The 18,939-nt window shown below is 41.6% G+C and overlaps 1 protein-coding gene across 6 annotated transcripts in view; it reads right to left on the bottom strand.

The window, feature by feature from the left end:
• Window positions 1-18,939, bottom strand: part of VMP1 (vacuole membrane protein 1) — a 68,722-nt gene that overhangs the window by 49,447 nt on the left and 336 nt on the right. Inside the window, exons 1-6 of one of the 6 annotated variants that reach the window (XM_040618406.1) lie at window positions 17,515-17,536; window positions 14,688-14,816; window positions 10,275-10,376; window positions 7,797-7,929; window positions 5,404-5,494; window positions 3,036-3,146 (exon numbers count right to left, since the gene is read on the bottom strand). In XM_040618406.1, the coding sequence (XP_040474340.1) occupies window positions 3,036-3,146; window positions 5,404-5,494; window positions 7,797-7,929; window positions 10,275-10,350 (411 nt within the window). In that variant the 5' untranslated portion in view covers window positions 10,351-10,376; window positions 14,688-14,816; window positions 17,515-17,536. Of the gene's footprint in view, window positions 1-3,035; window positions 3,147-5,403; window positions 5,495-7,737; window positions 7,930-10,274; window positions 10,377-10,706; window positions 10,974-14,687; window positions 14,817-17,514; window positions 17,537-18,939 lie in introns of those variants that run through there. The other 5 variants (XM_040618438.1, XM_040618397.1, XM_040618428.1 and 2 more) reach the window with 5 other exon arrangements.

Below are 18,939 nucleotides of genomic sequence, written 5' to 3'. Positions count from 1 at the left end.
TTTAAAATGAGCAATTAATTAAAAGCAATTTTAGAACACTTACTGAGCCTATTCTCTATTGCCAGCAAATCCAGGTGCTAAAGCAGAAGAGGATTTGCTGTTTTGTAACTTGTCATTTCTTTGAACCAATAGAGGAACACGTTTTACCATAATGAAGAAATGTAAAGTATATGGAACATGAAAAGTAGATATCCAGTAATGTAAAAGTTAACACAACAAGTTCCCCGCTAAACCTGTTGTATTTCTACTTTCAGAGGCAACTGCTGCACAACTAACCAAGCAAAACAGTTTAAAACTCCTCCTTTGGAAAGGTGGAGCTCCTAATTGCATCGTTTCCAGACAGGTTAAATCCAGAACACTATTCTGAAATTATTTACCCCTAAAAGTTGCACCAGTCTTCAGTTAGCACCCTTTCACACAAGGTGTAGGCTCAAACCCCGGAGATGTGAAGCAGCGTACTACCACCCTGCTGGCACCTTACACACGCGTGTCGCTGATGCAGCCGTACCGACAGCAGTAGCAGCAGGCTGCTCGGGCACTAAACCGCTGTTTTTACACTCCCACTGCCATCTAGAGGCCACAGAGCACATGGAACCCACCCAGTGACCAGCCCTTCGGTGCCCGGAAAGGGTTAACTGACCTGAATGTACAGTTCATGTTAATCACTAAATCTTGCATAGGAAAAAGAGGAAAACGAATCCCTGCTTCCCTTTCTTCCTACACTGTCTTTATGGAATTCCCTCAGTATAACAGAAGCACGCTTACCTGCCTTATATCTTTGAAGCCAACAGGTATTTCTCCTGTAGCATTACAAATTAGTTATCGGTGGTACAGTTTCATCGCATTTTATTCTATAATCACCTTCTAATTATTCAGTGCAATCTCCTTTGTTTGGTCTTCCCCTCCTAACAAAGTCACATGAATCCTCCCCTCTTTTGTTCCAAATAAATACCTTCGTTACCAATATGAAACTACATTTCTTAAGCGATACACCTGTAATCTTCAGAAGGCTGTTCACCTCCTATACACACACCGTAAGTTCTAACTTTTCTATTGGTTTATCAGTATATTTTGTATATATATTACTTTAATGTCAGCTCAGGTCATGGCCTAAATAAATCCGTTAGGTTCACATCCCGCACGGGAAAACTTAAGTGATATATTATGAAATTTCATTTGTTTTCTATTCAAGTAATTTAGCACTATTTAAACATCTGGATTTTTAAACACAGAGTGAAATAAAGGTCAATTCATTCCACCTTCTTTTAGAAAAAAAAGCGGTGCTGTTCTATGAAGACTTCTTTATGTGACAAAAACATCTTGGAGTGGCGCAGGGTATAAAATGACAGCACTCTTGCTACCCTGTCAGATCAATGTACAGCGAAGAAACACTACTCACTTTCAAATACAGTTTAAAATGGTGCATTTCTTACTTACTGGTTTTCTGAGACAACGTGTAAAAATTAAGAATAGGAATTGTATGATAAGCTCTCCAAACTGCTTCAAAGAGAATGTCTAAATAATGGGAAATGTTTGGTTAGCGGAAATGTAAGTTGACTCTCACTGGTTGATAGCCCAAGAAAATACAGAAAAAGCAGAATAAGATTAAAATCTACTATTTAAATTGTCTCCTACTTGCTGATTTAAATCATGAGCAACTGGTTTCTACAGCAGACCTGGAATTGCTTTCCTTTCCCTTCCTCTCCCTGTGCTGCTGAAGAGCTGGTGATCCCACCCTGCTGCGCTTTCACTGCCACGGCAGACTGGCAGGGCACCCACAGCGACTGAGTTTGGGAGCCTGACTCCAGCTCACACCCCACTCCATGCTGGTTTGCCTCTCCAGCGAGGCAGAGCACCTCAGTTCGGGACTGACTATTTTGATTGATTCTCCCTCTGTCCAGCCCATGTGTCTTACTGTCCCTAAGCTATTAGCAGCAGCATCTCTGCAAGCCAGAAAAATCCGTGCATTGTCAATTCCCTGCTGTCCAAGCACAAGCCAGCGTTACATAAAAATGTTTAGACAGTGTGTTCATCAGCTCTACTGAATTTCCATTTCCAATCATTTAGACTGACAGCAGTATTTTTGCCTAGAAGGCTATGCATGCATAAACTTGTTCCTGTTCAGCAATAGTTTCCTTTCTCCTGCGCTTTCTACCTCCACAGTCGTGAGGCAAAAAGCTGCACTAAGTTCAAGACTCCTGCAAATGCAGCCCATACCAATGTCGTTCGATCTCACAGGCACTGCCCTGCCGTGTGGAAAAGCACGGGTTTCTTGTTTCATGTAGTGTTTTCTGTGTTATTGTTAATGATTAAAGCAGTTCTGAAAGTAAACATCTGTAATTGTTCCAAATACAAGATGACATTTGTTGCATAAACTGGTTTTAATTATTTTGTGGCCATGAATCCTTTTCTTAAATCCAGGACAGTGGTTTCATAAACAAGGAACTAATCCAATGGCCAAAAGCAAAACACACCCAAACATTTCCCTAACTTTCCTAAGTCGAGATAAACAACATCATGCAAATTTTCAGAACAGATATTATTTTATCTTCATAGACATATATTTTTCTTGCTATTATTTTCCAAGCCAAAGTAATACAGACTGAACTTTAAAAGAGCTGCCTATTTCAGTGGTGTCAGCTAGAAAAATCATCATTTTAAGCTACTAAAAAAAGTATGCTGAAATATTTTAAATGGAAACATCTGAGCTGCACACTAGAAAATGTTTAATTTAAATTAATAAATTAGAGGACAGAGCTTGCAAATTTTGACTCACTGTTTCAAAGTGAGGATTAACAGCAGGGTGGTATCTACAGCTCAATAAACGTATAGCACACAAACTACAAAACGAGGTTATACAATGTAGAATATTACTAGTATTCACTAGAGCCCAGAAGCATTACACCAAGTATTTCTTTTCCTTCAAAAGTACTTAATGTTTAGGATTTACAGAATATTCTTTATTTACATATTTAAAAATATGCAACAATTAAAATGTTCAATTCAGAAAAAGCACAGTATGGAAATTTCCTTACCAAATAGAGCAGAAAGGTGTGGAGACCTGTTCCAAGTCCAACAGAGGACAGAATGCCTAATCCTACCCAGTAGGCACACCAGAAGAACTTTTTCTCCATATACCGCACATACTGAAAAAGTCACAAAAAAAAGAAGAAAAAACAAGAATGTTTATATCTCCTAAGGGAGAAAGTTAAAACTACAAACTAACACAGATAATTACCAGGATTACAACAACTGAAATAGAATCCTAGGTAATCTATTTGTGATTTATTAGAATTACAGCAGACATGTAAAGAAAATAGCGCACTTTCAAAAGAAAAGCCCACGCGCCTTAGAACCAGCAAGTTTCCAAGGAGATAGATGAAAAATTCAGGTTCAATAGTAGGGGGTGGAAATCCAGAGCCGGCATACTGGGTGTGAGCAGCAAGCCCCAGACAGTGGCTACTGGAGCCCAAGCAGTGAGCAGACAGCTCAGGGAATTGCCTGAACAAATTAAATAAAGAAACAGAACTAGATGCACTCTCAGCTGGGCTGCTGAATGTTTTATCTCAGACCAGTGAGTAACCAGGTTTGTTACCTTTAAGAAAAGATTAAAATTTAGTTACGTGTTGCACATGTAAATGAGGGGATATGGGAAAGTCACAGCAAATACTGGACATAAAAAGTCCAGTTGGGTACACTGGAGAAACGGGAAGCAGTATCTCCCTCTCAGTGCCACAAAAGCAATACTAAGAGGACGACCCAGGTCATCAACTCGTCTATCACAGCCCCAAGAGGTGCCATTTTATACCACCCATGGACCAACAGCCCCAAGATGACCTTTAGCAGTCCTTAACCAGGCTTCAATCCGCTAGCATGTAAAAAGGTCCTGAAAATGCCAAGTTAAAGCCACAAATCCACTTTGCCATTCTGAGTATGGTTTTGGAAGAAAGCAGCTCATACTCAAGAATTCATTGATGGCACAGAGATATGCAGAGGCACCAGCAGGACATGGGCTTCAGGTAAGGAGCTCTGAAGGAAAGGGGATGGACAGAGACCTGCTGGCACACATGACTGAGACCACCGATACGTGTCCTTCTCTGGTGACATTCAAAACCCGCCTGGACGCAATTCTGTGCAACCTGGTCCAGCAGAACCTGCTTTCACAGGGGTGTTGGACTAGATGATCTCCAGAGGTCCCTTCCAACCCCCCACCATTCTGTCATTCTGTGATGACAGAGAGTTCCAAGCACTGTCTGGACCCTGCAGGTCACACTCCCCTCACCAGTCCCAGAGGCACAGGTTTGTTCCCAGCAGGCTCAAGGACCATGTGCTCAGCACCAGTTTGCAAGAGCCACCTAGTGGCAAATGCGGAGCGCATCACGCTCACAAGGCCACCAAGCAGGGCAGTTTTTAATGAAGCAGCTATTTGCCCATCAGGAACAGGCCACCTATTTACCATCTGCCTAACTGCTCCGCGTGTAAGTGCTTAGGTCTGAAGTGTGGGCCTGAGCGAGCAAGAACGCCACGAGCTGCAGCAACTCATTCCACTGCATTTCAAGACTTTTCCTGGGAAGCCAGAACTCCTGATCCAGACCTGCACGTCCCTCAGGCAGCCTGTGATACACCGCAGCAGTATGGATGTAAACAAGTTCTCTGAAACTGGGAACCTGCTGATTTCAGAGTCAGAGCGGTAAGATGATTCAGTTACACAAGGAAATGCTGCACACAGTTTAAAAGGGCTGCCTGCCCTCAAGGAAAATCTGAAACTCAAAGAGAAATGGGGAGGTGAAAGGTGTAGATAACACCATCACCTTATGCTTAAGCAATGGCTTACACTTCAAGTGATGCAAAAGCATCAGCTTCATGTACACCAAAGCACAAAGATTTTTTAAACAACTATTTGAAAACAACAGGGCTATGAGAAATAACACAGAACCAGATTTGAACCATGAAACCACTTTATGTCTAGGTATACGCCTATCCTAGCCAGGAAACCCTTCCATAAAGCAGAAGAAACATTTCTTGGGAACCACCAAGTTCTATCATGACTCAGTTAAGGCTGGATCTGAAGAGCTTGCACCACTATTAAAAGCTTGTTAACAGATGTGAAGGGGTGCTGCAGCACCGGAGATGTGCTTATTCAGGAACAGATGAGAAGGGGAACACCTACAGATGGAACAGAATAGATCAAATGATACAGCTGATCATTCCCCACCTCTAAAATGCAACTCATCCACACACAAGAGAGAGGAGTCGTGACGTGAGAAACAAACATCCTTCACAAGCAGCAGTTCAAAAGACACGTTACCATTTCATGAAGACCCATCCAATTCCCAATACATCTACATTAGCACATGGACAGAAGTATTAGTCACTAAGGAAAGTAACTTGAAAACCTCATACCTGTTGATGTGTTCCTTCAATGTAATACGTAGCTGTAAGCACTGCAAGCGTCAGTAAAAAAGACACCAAGATACTTCGCCGATGCCACAATCTTAAAAGACAAATGGCAATTAGGGTTTTTCATAATTTAGCATGCATTTCAAGGTAACTTAGTTATCGCTGTAGACTGGGTCTGTATGGATGTAGTTAGCAGGGACAAAGGCAGCTGACAAGCTGGCTATCGTAAAAGCATAAACCTCCCAAGAATATAGTTGGGGAGCCTTTATTCTTTACGGAAAATTCTCTACTTCACTGTCAAGTGAGATCAAAGTTCAGCCATGCATATTATTTTTTTTTAAATCAAGAAAAACAAAGTAACTGCCTGAAAACAAACACAATCTGAAAACAAATTATTCAGCTTCTGCAGCCAAGACAGTCTCAAACACAGGGCCATCAACAACATCCATGGTTAAGCGAAGTGCAAAGCAGGCACTGCACTGGCCCTGGGCAAGGGATGAGCTGTGGGTGGAATACAGAAGTGTAAATTTCAAACTGTGCTGGTAACAGTAAGAGGAACAAATCTTTACACTATTTTGGTTCCCCAATCTATTGAAATTATCTCTCATAACAGCTTAAAGTTTAATAAATACGTTTTATCTAATTCTGAAGTGTTCGGAAGCTACCACAGAAAGCAGAAGAAAGCATTTTCCTACGTAATCTGATAGCCAATTAATTTTGAGCCTGTTTATTCTTACAAACACATACTACCCGATGTGTATGTGGCCACACACGTTAGATTATCAAATACATTTATTATTTTGGGGGAAACACTATTATACTGTCATTAATGATATAAAAAAGCAAGTGCTAGCATCAGTTGATCTCAGAGATGAAATAGCAAATTATGAACGTAACTTATCTATTTTGACAGACAAAAAGACAGAAATAGGAGAAATGCAATACAGGAACAGTCACAAATGCTTCATATTAAGCAAGCAGAAGAAAGTCAGTCCAACTTTCCTTTAATTTTAAAATAATTTGTGCTGCTTATGTTGGTATGACAATTGACTTTTCAAGTGACTGTCATCATTTAAATCACAATTCACTCAAGTGGAATGCAGGAGATCATTAAGAGTCAATCTGAGGCCTCGACTTAATAGCTTATAATAGGCAGTGTTGTTTTCTGGAAAGCTATTGTAATGCTAGTGCTAGACAACATAAACATGCTGCACAGCAGAGGATACAAGTCCTATCTGTAACAAAATTTTATGTCTAGGAAGCCAGGTAATAGTTGTCTTAAAGACCTCAAATGTCATTCCTGCTGGGTTTAAATAAATGCTTGGAGGCTGTCAGAAATGGCTAACATGAGACTCAATAAAGCAGTTCTCAAAGAAACAACTCCCAACCATGGTTGAAAGAATGCACATAGTAAAATAAGTAAACCTGGTATTTTTCATGCATATCAATTCAGAGGACCAAAACGGACACCAGAAGTTTCTTTCGGTGGACCTGACGTGTCAGCACCTCACACCTAGCCCAGAAGGGTCAGTGCACGTAGCCCATTACCATCAATCTCAGCTCCCTGCAAAGCAGCAGTCCGACAGCTAGAATCACCCAAGGTGATATTAGATCCTATCTTCTCACTGGGAAAATGATTGTAAACTCGGTCCCAAACACAAGCGATTCCAGTTACCAACACAAGCACTAGGACCGCTGCTACCCCGGCTTTTTCAGTTGCCAGTTTTACTCATGTTTGCCTTTTGGCACTCCAAGCCCTCAAGCCTAGTGCGTTAAGAAATAGCTATGCATCTCAGCATTAGTAGGGATGTTACAAATTTTCTAGCTGAATAAAAGCCCATTTTATCCACTGCGTAAATAATGCTTAGGGAAAGCGCTTTAATAAATCATTTCCTGCTGTGAAAGGGACCACGTAGCTTAGAAGCAAAGTCCTCCTTGCAGCATCATAAACATCACTGCAAGTTCCATGTCATCCTGAGCCCTGCCCTGGCTGAGCTATTTGAAGGTCATTCAGCGATACTAACACATACATTAATAGATCAGTACTTAACACTGCAGTCGTAAGTACAGTATCTCTTGCCTTAAGGATCCCTAAACGCTGTCCCACTCCTTCAAACTGGAATATTCAACTCTTCAGAAAGGAAGTTTGCAATTTTCTTCCACTGACACCTTACTGTATTTATACTTATGTAATTTAGGCAGAAGGTCTGAGTACACAGCTAGAAGTGTGGTATGTTCCAGTAGCCACCTTTAAGGTACAAAAATAAGTATGCTGTCTGAAAGAAGAAATTTAAAGTTGTGAATCATCAGGGAAAGCGAGATGTCAGAATGACCTACTGAATCAGAGCATGGGTTTCCCCAGAACGCTTAGTAGAAGTTAAAGAAATGATCTTTACTTTATGGTCCATTCCTTCAAGTTTATTAGAGTTTCCAGGAAAAAATACTGCAAGGTAACAAGCGGTTGTCTCCACAGTACAATATTCAACCTCTCTTCTCGGTCCCTTCGCTTCCGTTCACTCAACAAAGAATCTGCAAATGAAAAACAATAGAAATGTAAAAGCACGGGCTGCCAGTTTAGATTCTATCCTACCTAAAAATATACTGGCTTTTTTTTGTTTGGATGTGGGGTTTTTTTTGTTTAGGAGGTTAATGTGAGCTCCCAGTCATCTTTTCTACTCATCACAAAACTTTTGCTCCAATCACATCAGAAATCAGGTGACCTCCAGCAAAGGAAATAAGGTGGCTTTTTTCCTCTGAGTAGCTGAGGACCATTCAAGAATCTCATTGGCCCAGGGTGCAAAAAAGTCTGGCATATCTATTAGCCTTTATGGAAGGTATTGCACTACTAGTTACAAATCAGCAAATGTATTGGCTCAAACATGACGATCACCCACTTCAGAGACCACATTTCACTTTGAACGTCTGAATTTGGTTCTCTTCCAAAGCTATTCTCAGAGTTCTCCAATCGAACTAGATTGAGTTACACATGCTCTTTATACACTTCAGCCACCGTGTAACTGGATAATCGCATCTACCCTCCCAATCAGGATCCTCAGGCCACGTTAAGACTTGCCACACTGTTCAGCTTCTCCACAACGAGCTCACCAGCCTGGAAGTGTTCCCATGAGAAGGACCTGCTTCTATACCGCTGCCCCTTGCTGGACTGACACTATACATTTGGTTGCTTTTAACTGCAGCGATTCGGTTGTGATGCAGAGCTCAGCACCACTGTAACACCAGTCGCTGTACACTACCCTACAAGCACAGAACAAAGGTTCTTCTAATAAACGTGTTATTTTGCATTTACAATACTAGTCAAGGCTAATAAAAATCCTAGCTGTTTTTTTGGCTGAGAATGGTTCCTTCAAAGGTCATCAAGCTAATGAGTGGTAATAGTTTTTAAACTTTTAAAGAAAATGAATTCTGAAATAAAAGAAAAAAATAGCACAGAACAATGGAAAAAATACATGAGAATAATTCTTGTATCCAAACAGATAAACTTGTTTAAGCATCATTTACTGCACATATTTATTGTTTTGCATACATTTAAAGCATTGCAATAGTGTTCATAAATTTTAAATTTGTAAAAAGCTGTTGCATTTAAAATATTAATCTAATCTGAATCCCCAGCATATTGTAACCCAAGATGTATTATTTCAGTCTTATTCCAGTAACTGAAACATGCTGCCTTATCAGATGCTAATATTTACATAGAAATTGCATACCTCATCAGTCACATAGTCCATTTAATTTTGTACTCTTCAGCTGTAAGCATCAATTGCTTTAGATGAATTAACAGAAAACCTACAATGGCAAATACTGGATAACACCCACATTCCCTCAGAATTACAGAATGACTTAAGCCTTTAAGTAAAAGGCTTTGATTTGTTCCATACATACACACATACAGTTCCTCTTTAAATTTTGCCACGTTCATTGCTTCATGGATTTCTATTATCTATTTTTTCACTTCATACGTCTAATAAAAATGCTTCAATCTTGTTTTTTATGACCTTGTTTTTAGTGAAGGTCATAAAAAGACAATGGTGTAAGACTGCATACAACTTGAGAAATCACTTTGTTACAAAACTTAATTAAATATGGAACTGGCACAGTCAAAGCTGACAGGAAACAAACTAAGATGATTGTAATTTCTACCCTATACTTACTACACACACAACACAGATAATTCACTGACACAAGGCTCTTCATGAAATCTTCTCAGGTCATTTTTCATGAGTCCTAAACATTAACCTGAGCCTGCTTCAGATGTATCAGTTAGAAAAACAAGAGGTGAGCCAGGAGATAAAGTGGTTAACTGTTTCGTTGGTAATTTATCATTAAAACTGATAATTTATGGTGAAGCTAAATGTCAGCAGAAAAGCTAGAAATTGGGAAACTAATAACTGGATTTTTCCCAGCGTAAAACAGATTTTTATTACCAAGTACTAACTTTTCAGTGCCAAAGGGTGGGGCTGTATAGCCTGACTTCTACGGCCATGTATTTGCCAACACAGTTCAGTTTTTGAGCTCAGTCCTCTTGCAGCCCCTGTTGGTACCCAAGTCAGCTTTACGGGGCTTACATGCATATGGACTACAGAATAAGAAGTTTGGAAGGAGAAAAGAATATAATAGAAAATGGAATGGAAATACACAGCATAAAACTACTCTGTGGCTTTAAAATACATAAATCCTCCAGACTTCAGATTTAGAGATGACTGAAGCTTCCAAGATCGATTCAGGCATCGAGGCCTATTGCATTATCTGGGCATGAAGCTCAGCAACATAAATTCCTTTTCAGTATTGTGCTGGTCATTTTACCAGCATTTACACCAAGCTGACCAGCTGAGAACATTAAGTCATTTTCCACTTACCTGTGAAGTTTCCATTGTGCTGTTCTTTGATCATTCCTATGCGTCTCTGGTCACAATCTGTTCCATTCTCTGCCATTTCATAGATCAGTCACGTATGGAGATCTGATAGCAGAAGAAAACCAAAAAGCACAATGTCTCCATTTCAGGTTATGAAGACTCCATTTACTCCATAGTCAAAGGATACAGGCAAACACCCAGCAGTTCTCCAAATCCAAATCACAGTTATCCTGCATTACGCCATTAAAAGAGAGAAAGTATTTCAACTCCCACAATGACAAAGATTAAAACATTTCCACCTACAGAAATCTAAATTTTTCACTTACATGACAAAACTCCCTCACTTCTAACAAGCAAACAAAAGCTTGTTAAACAATCCCTTCTCGCAATCAGCCCGCTGTTTGGGCTCCAGAAGCAGCAGAGCTTCATACAAACCTCAGTTCAGTCCTGAGAGAGAGAGGCATTAAGATTTGATTCTCATATTAGGAAGCATCTATTCTAGCACTAAGCCTCCAGGTTAGTTAGCAAACCTCAAAAACCTCACAACCTAAAAAAATTAGCCCTCAATATGCTAACTAAGGTACAGAATTGCATCTCGTGTTTTGCTCAGTCTAGTATCTCTGAACAAAAAAAGGTAAACTCTTAAATGGACAACAACTCTGTGATGGAAAGCTTTTTTGAGAAGTGTACGTTCTGTCTGCTCATTTAGCCCCTCTCTAGTGAGGTCAGCCTTAAAAAGCCCGAAAGAACAGCTGTGGTTTTCCTTATCCAGGAGAGTAAATAGCACAGTAATTGGAAGCCAGCATAAACCAGAATGTTGCAAGAGCGTGTTTTTTTTCCTCTTAAAACAAAAAACCCAAAAACCTGAACTGCTGACAATTCTTATGCAATCAAACACAAAGAAAGTAGCCGGTCAGACCTCTTGCTTTAAAAATCCTCTCTTGAATCTTAAAACAGTTTCTGGAATTTTTATTTTGCAAAAGAGTGTGCTCAAAGCTGAAGTATCTTATTTGCATTGCATTTCTCCCTGTAAGCAAACATGATTTACAGTTTTTGATATGCTGCTTTTGTTGGAAAAAAAAGTAGTGCAATATTAAAATGACAGGTTATATAAAACTGTCTCGTGGAGGAAATTAAAGTTTTACAGAAAAAATGCTTCCCCTTTGATTTATGTTAGGCATAACAGCCATGCAGCAACTCAGGTTTGATAAAGCGGAGCGAGACTGACCCCTTGATTCAGACTGCAATAATTTTGTCAATGTTTTAAATAAAATGTTAAAATATTTCAGATACTGTATTTGTTTAATATTTCCAGGGTTTCACAAGTCTGTTTTAGACAGATGTTCCTCTAATCAGGTACGAGCCTTATGCATTACTTGTAACACAGATAAAATTGCTAGCTAGAATTATTGATCATCAAAGGGGTTTTATTTAAAACCCAATAGTTTAAAAGCATCAAGGTCTCGGGAAGGAGTTCTTCCTCCAGCACCTCCTTCCTGAAATGAAATGCGCAGAAATAGAAATCTGTCTAGTTAAACTAGCTAGCAGAAACTCATCTCTTGCATGTTACAGTTTCTATTCATTGAAACGTGGTCCCCAGAATACCCAAACCACCAAGAAAATTAATAAAACTGCTATGCAAAAGTTTGCTTCTGAAAAATACTGAAGGGCTCCATAGTCAGCCAAGGACAACAGAGGACTGACCTGCTGCAGCAGGAGCTCTACAGCATCATTCTGCAGCCACTTGCAACCGAGGGTTTGCTCTGATGTTAGTCAAACACCAGAGAAACATGAACCTCACTCTCTCCCCAGATCAGTTTTATAGCAGCCTGACACTCTGCAAGTCAGTGAAGTTACCCCAGTACGTAGTGGAGTATAACTGGCTGGTTACTATGGTGATACAAGGATCGAATGTTCAGCCATCTCCTAATTTCATCTGGACAGTAAGTCCCTGTCGACAGTAAAGTGTTTTGTTTGTACTGACTGCACTTACTTGAGCTTATTTTTTAAATATATATTTACACATGTAATCAATATAAGCTTATATACACACACGCATATGTATATCACACACACTTCTTGCACATTCACACACACACCCCACCAAAGCTCCCACTGCAGAGGGAAATATTTAAACTGGGCACCAGCGGTCAGAAAGCCTGATGTTCACAGAAAGCTGCTTAGGAAGCAGAAGCCATCCCAGCCCCTGTGCCCACAGCCACACTAAAAAACAGGTTCTGGTTTAGGGAACTGCAGTCACGTTTTGCTGGCTTAAAAGTAACAAACACTACTAAAACCCCAACAACTTCAGTGGAAGTCGCATGTTCCTCATTTTAAAATTCATCTTTTCTCCTTGTGCAAATCGAGGCTTCAAAATTAAAGTCTCCATTGGCTTGGTCTCTGCTCACAGCTTAATTACGTTTCAAGCAAGCAAATTTACTGTAACACAAACCACTCTCCATGTTTGATGCTAAGACCTAGCCCGTGCACAACCCTCCCCTCTCCATGAGCTGAATTCCGCCACAATCCATTAAACATCTTACTGGCACATCAAAATCATCACTCCCTGGGGATCTCAGGTGCGTGCTTACATACATGTTACAGCTTTCACAAGCTCAACTAACAGAGCCAGTTTTACCCTCCCTGCTTGGAAAGGCACTAATCTGGGATTAGCTTTGCGTAACGCTACCTCAAGTGCACAAGTCAACATTTACAGCAAAGCAGACAATAATCCTCTTGCACACTTCTGTAGGGCAAATCCTTGTTGAGAAGGTCTTAAAGTTCCACCATTTTGCAGAAAAGCTCTAAAAACTTGTATTTAATGATACAGTTGACCAGAAGATTTGATACCCATCACATGGCAAATCCAAATGGGCTGCAATTCAGAAACTAAACCCTTACAGGTTTCAGAAGAAACTCCTTGGTTTACCAAAGTCTAATTATACTTAAAGCATCTTAGCGTAAGGAACTGGAGGATGTGCATCCAGAAAGCTCATCTCTTTTGATCTGTTGCTCTGGTTGACACCTGTTAGAATCCCTAGGCCTGCACTAATGTCTCCCCATAAAGATTAACTGGCGTCAGGGCCTGACCCAAAATGGTCTCATTAACTGAGTCCACATTCTCAAGTCTACACCAAATCCATGACAGCCCACCACAGGAAATTAAATTCCATCTGCTAAACAAAACTTTACTTCTTATGAACGCTGAAAAAGACAGAGTCCATATCTAAAAATAAATTTGCCTACTACATGAAGTAGTTACCAGCAAACATAAAAATAAACTATTTAAAAGAGTGAGAAAAACAACTTTGAACAGTTTTTGTATCAGGGTTGCTTAGATCACTTGTTAGAGCTGTGCTCACACAAGAACTTCTTTGTGGGGCTGAACAAATAGCCCACAAAGCACTATTCAGCTTTAGTGCAATCCATAACATTAAGTATAAAAAGACAATTATTGCTAGTCAAAAATGTAAATTGGTCAACAAAAAGGGCTTATGGTAACTGTGACTGGCACTTCACAGCGTAAGTGAGACAAAGCAAAACAAGCTATTAGAGCATGAGAACATATGAAAATTAGGCACTGCAACCTCTGCCCTCCGTAATCAGAGAAAAGGACAAAAGTGTCCTCTTTCTGAAGCTCTTGGGGAGGCCGCCGAAGCACACAAGTGTTGGGTGCACTTACATAAAAGGAAACTGTTTAAGACAAGGCAGCTGGGTGCTTGCACTCCCCCTTGGAGGAGCAGAATGTGGACTCACATTCTGTACCAAGGATCTTTTGAGGACTCCTTTCCAATGTGCTGGAACAACAAGGAAGCTGTTAAAACTATTTTAATGATCTCACTGCTTTCCCAGACATTGTTTGAATCATTAATTCTTACCGCTTCTAACTTAGGCAGACCCTGGAACCCTGACTCTTATCTCCATCAGAGTTACATGTCACGCAGCTGCTAGAACCAGATTTATAGCTTAGACCGTTTTGCTGCTGTTTTCTCCCAGCCACCTCAGCAACACACCATTTTCAGTCTTTTGTCATTTCTTGCATTTTAAGCCAAACACTCCAGTTCTGCCAGTATCCTGCTGCTTATTTTTTCCTCAACTGTCCTGATAACCATTCCTTCTTCTTTATCTACATCACTGTTCTTCAATTACAATGAACACAAGAGTAAAAAGTAAGACTTTTTACAGGTGGGTAAGTGATTGCACTAAAGCAGACAGCGTTACACATCTGTAATACGGTTTTGTTTCAGTCATCAAATGCTCTACATATAAGCAACAATTTACATAGGGAATAAGTTAACAGTTTCTTGGCAAAGTAACAGTTTGGAGAGCACTTTCCCTCTAAAGTCAAAGACGGCCTGGCACATGAACACATTTAGGTAAAGGATGAGATCAGTCTCAAAGTGAAACATTACATACCCTTTCAGTTCCGTACAACTATATCACTCTTCACTACTTCAGTATTTGAAGCCAGTGGAACAGACAACTACGTCCTCAGCTCCGCAGACATTCAAGACCAAAGCGACTGCTCTTCCAAACCTCCTGTCCCTACAGAGTAAGATAATACTGTTCATCACGTGATACACAAAACAGATGCAGTCCCTAACTTGAAGGTTAATAACTTTCCTAAAAGACGAAAGAAAATAGAAAAAGTAACTGTGATTTTTTTTCCAGTCCTTTAACACTCATGGGAAGCATTCAATTAAAATAAATTAGGACACATCTGAAAGATGTTCAAAATCCCCATAGATTTAGCTGTAATGGGTTACACTTTGATAGGAGTGCATTTATTCCCATACTAAAAATGTTTTTCTAACTAAAATAGTTTAATCCCTGAAAGGAAAAGTAATTCAGTTAAAGACCACAGGTTTCAATTTTGTGGGTTATGCCTCTGTACACCAGACCTATTTTCCAATTCCTAGCCAAATACCATTTCAAAAAAATCATCTTACAATTTAGAGTTAAAATTTCCATTTTCCCCAAAAGACCTTGGGACATCTTTTAGGAAAGAATCATTTAATATTGTTGTAACATGAGTGTCAGGGATGCCGCACATTTTCATTTGAGGTGACTAAAAGTTCTGCCCCTTGCCATTACAGCCACGTATATTAAAACTGTTCTCTTTGGCAGATCTTCTCAGGTGAAACATGAATACTGATGGTTGTCTGCATAGATCCAGCAGTAGAATCACATGCTATAACAATGCAACAAAGTCACTGCACACTACAGAGATGAAAAGACATGGAAGATGGTAGAAAACACAAAATCCACATTGTTCAGGTCTTCGCAGGGATCTCTCACCGAAAAACTTCCCTCAAAAAAAAATTAAATAAAAGAAAGGAAAATGAAGGAAAACCGGAAACATGAACATTATCCATTGCCATTATGTAGCATCTCATGCTACGATGCAAGTCACAGATCAGTTCTGCGCTCCTCACCCTGGCCGGGGGCAGCAAGCCTGGGGTGCGGATCACAGCTCACAGAATGAGACTGCTCCTCTGCAGACTGGGATGGTGCTCAACCAGCTGCTAAGAAAACCCCTTCAAGGTTATCAGAAAGGGTGAAATAAGCTGCTGAGAGGGTGACCTGGGGAGATCACACGAGACCTCCCCAGTGCTATTGCTGTGCTGCTATGCTAACTTCGGTTTCCCAAGTGCCCTGCTCAACTATACCCAGATATTGAACGAGACAGCATTCTAATACACTGCACTTCACATCCTCTCTCAAACAGGGATTCAGTGACAAGTACTACCACAGCGCCGATCAGCACCACAACAAACCTCTTGGGGAGGGCACATCACGTATGCCCAAGCAGCCCTTTCACCAAAATTGATGACTTGGAGAGACTGACAGAAGAGAGAGGCCACGCCACATTGCAAAGACGACTGTAAAGTTAACATTCAGGTGGCTAAACAGACACGGTATCTTTCACATCCTTAGTTCCAGAGACCTCTGTAGAAATCCACACACATACTATCTGCCAAGCTGTTTGTCTCGCAGCCCTCAGTCTGCATTCTGCGTTCAGAAGGTGGCAGGCAAGCTCTCCGCCGTCGGCCTCCCTATGCTGCCCAAAGGCACAAAGAAAGGTCACAGGAATTGTCACAAGATGATACTGCATCCTGCACAAAAAATGGCCTGCTAGAATTTGACTAGGAAAGAACAAAGAGTTAGAAACATAGGAGTACAAAACTGAAGAATCGTCACCCGACTCCTCCAGCAGCTGGGGGAGAGTGCAGATTTGGTCGGAACTTTGCCTTTATACTATCTTTTAAGTGCTGGGATACGGTTTCCCCACAAGAGGATGCTTGAACCTGCCCAACCATTATATCTGGAGTGCTTCTCCTGTAAGAGGCATGGCACAGATGAAAGGGGACAGACAGAAGTACCTAACAGACCTCACAGAAAACAGTAGCTGAAACATGCTCCTGAAAACGACTGCTGCTTTTCATAGACATTAACAGTCTCTAACTGGAACCAATTTGAGTTACACTATGGCTGCCCCGGCCATTCAATGAGAATACGCTGCCTGTACAAGGTAAATCACAGAGGCTAATTCTGAGCCTTGTAAGAAAGAATACTCTTTTAACAAGTTTAAAACACACTGAACAACTGCCTGCCTCACTAATAACACCTTACTGTCTCCTGGGTCCATCTGGTCAGTGCAGCACCTAAAACAGCAAGGTGCTGCCCCATGACTGTAGTTGAATACAAAAAGCTTGGTGTGGCAACAGCTTCAGGGCCATGCCCTTTGTTCTCACAGGATAGCAAAGTCCATCCAGCTCACTCTTCTCCATAAATAACAGAAGTTAAAGTTCTAACCTGCAGATAATAGTATGTTTCCTGTCACATTTTATTATACCAGAAAAACTGGCACTGGCTTACTCTTACTCAGAAGTAATAGTTTCTTGCTTTAAAACAAAAGCTTGTTAAGAAATAAGAGCAGATCTTGAAACATGCATTAATTACACAGAACATTCTAAGGAGAGGTATTCACAAGATGTAGTCAGAAACAGCCATGACATACAAAAGATATTCAAAGAGAACATCAGGAAAAAAGCTTTAAGGTGGAAACAGTGCAGGAATTCCAGCTAAGAGGCTTGCTTCCAGCATACCCTCCTCATTGCTACTACCCACTTAAAAGCTACTAAATCTCCTCCTATCCTTTCCCACAGAAATTATAAGTACCATTGATTTCAGCTGTTAAGTAGGACAAGAAGCTTAGCTCAAATTAATAATTAGTGCTCACCTCCCCTTGCACAACTGGGAACACGTTTTTTCAAGCTCTCATCTGAAAACATGGAATGAAGCCATCATTACAACTTTCACTTATGACCATTAAGGAATAAAGAAAAATCCACCTCATGCTGTAGAAATAGTGGATTGAAAGAAAGAGGACTGACATAACGAAGCGCATTTCAACAGGCAAATTAATGCATTAAGACAAGCTTATATATGCTCTCATAAGGTAAGATAGTATAAAGCATGAGAACCCCCAGTCAACCTACCTGGCAGGAAGTGGGGTGAAACAACCTTAAAGAGCACAAGTTCTAACAGCAGAACAGTATGAAAAGCCACACTCAAACGAAATACATGTGCTCCAAGGTATAAAAGAGTAATATCACACTCTCTGTGGCTCAGAGCACTCAACCCATATAATTAACATCAACTAAAGCAGGATACCCACTTGTTGGTGAACACACAGCAGAGGAAATAAGGACAGGAGAGAGCTGTGAAGAGGTGTCATACGTGCAGTTCAAAGCGGATAACCTGGATTCACAGCACTTTTTAGATAAACAGCCGCTATCAAACTTATTACCCCTTCCCTCAGGTCACCTACATGATTTGTCAAACATCCAAGAGGCAAAATCAGAATAAAACGGGAACCTTACTGCTTTATTATCTTCTGTAACCACTAGATGACATTTGCCAGAGAACTAAAAACCAGGGAAAGACATGCACATGCTTAACTTCAGCCAAAAGAAACGAGACATTAAGGGTCTTCATGGATTTGGGCCTAAGCAGCCAAGCCTGGAAGGGAATGCACAACTATGGGAAGAAGGGCGGCCGGCAGGATGCAGAGGATGCGGTGAGCAACCCCGCTAGCAGAGGACAGCACGTTTCTGCTGGAGAGGCGAAGACCACCGGACCGGCCTCCGACTCCTCGCAGCCAGAAGGATGGATTTCTCACTCTGCCGTGCGGCACCGTGCCCAAGCAGAGCGATTATGCCCCGCAGGTTCCCGGGGTCTCGTCCGACGTGACGCGAAGGTCTCGAGCAGCGCAGGTCCCGGTGGGCCGGGGGATGAACGAGCAGCAACACGGCCCCCGCCCCCAGCCGGGCCCGCACCGGCGCCGGGCTTCCACCCGCGCCTCCAGCGGCTCGGGGACGGCTCCCCCGCCCCCAACCCCTTCACCCTCCCGGCGCTCGGCCCCGGTCGCCTCCCGCTTCCCCCACAGGCCGCCCGTCCCACCCGCCAGCCAGCCCTCCCGGCCGGGCCTGGCCTCCCCCGCCCCCTATGTGCCACAACACGGCGCGGGCGGCCGCTGGGTCACGGTGCCCCAGGCCACCGCTCCCGCCCGCCCCGCGGCTCCCCTGAGCTCCACGGAAACATGCGGCCGAGCCTCGCGGCGCGCAGGCCCCCATCAGCGCACTGCCTCCGGGGGGCCGGGGGG

The sequence above is a fragment of the Falco naumanni genome, chromosome 1, assembly GCF_017639655.2.
Source record: "Falco naumanni isolate bFalNau1 chromosome 1, bFalNau1.pat, whole genome shotgun sequence".
Taxonomy (NCBI): Eukaryota; Metazoa; Chordata; class Aves; order Falconiformes; family Falconidae; genus Falco; species Falco naumanni.
The sequence above is the reverse complement of the archived record's forward strand: the minus strand, read 5'-3'. Positions and strand labels throughout refer to the sequence as shown.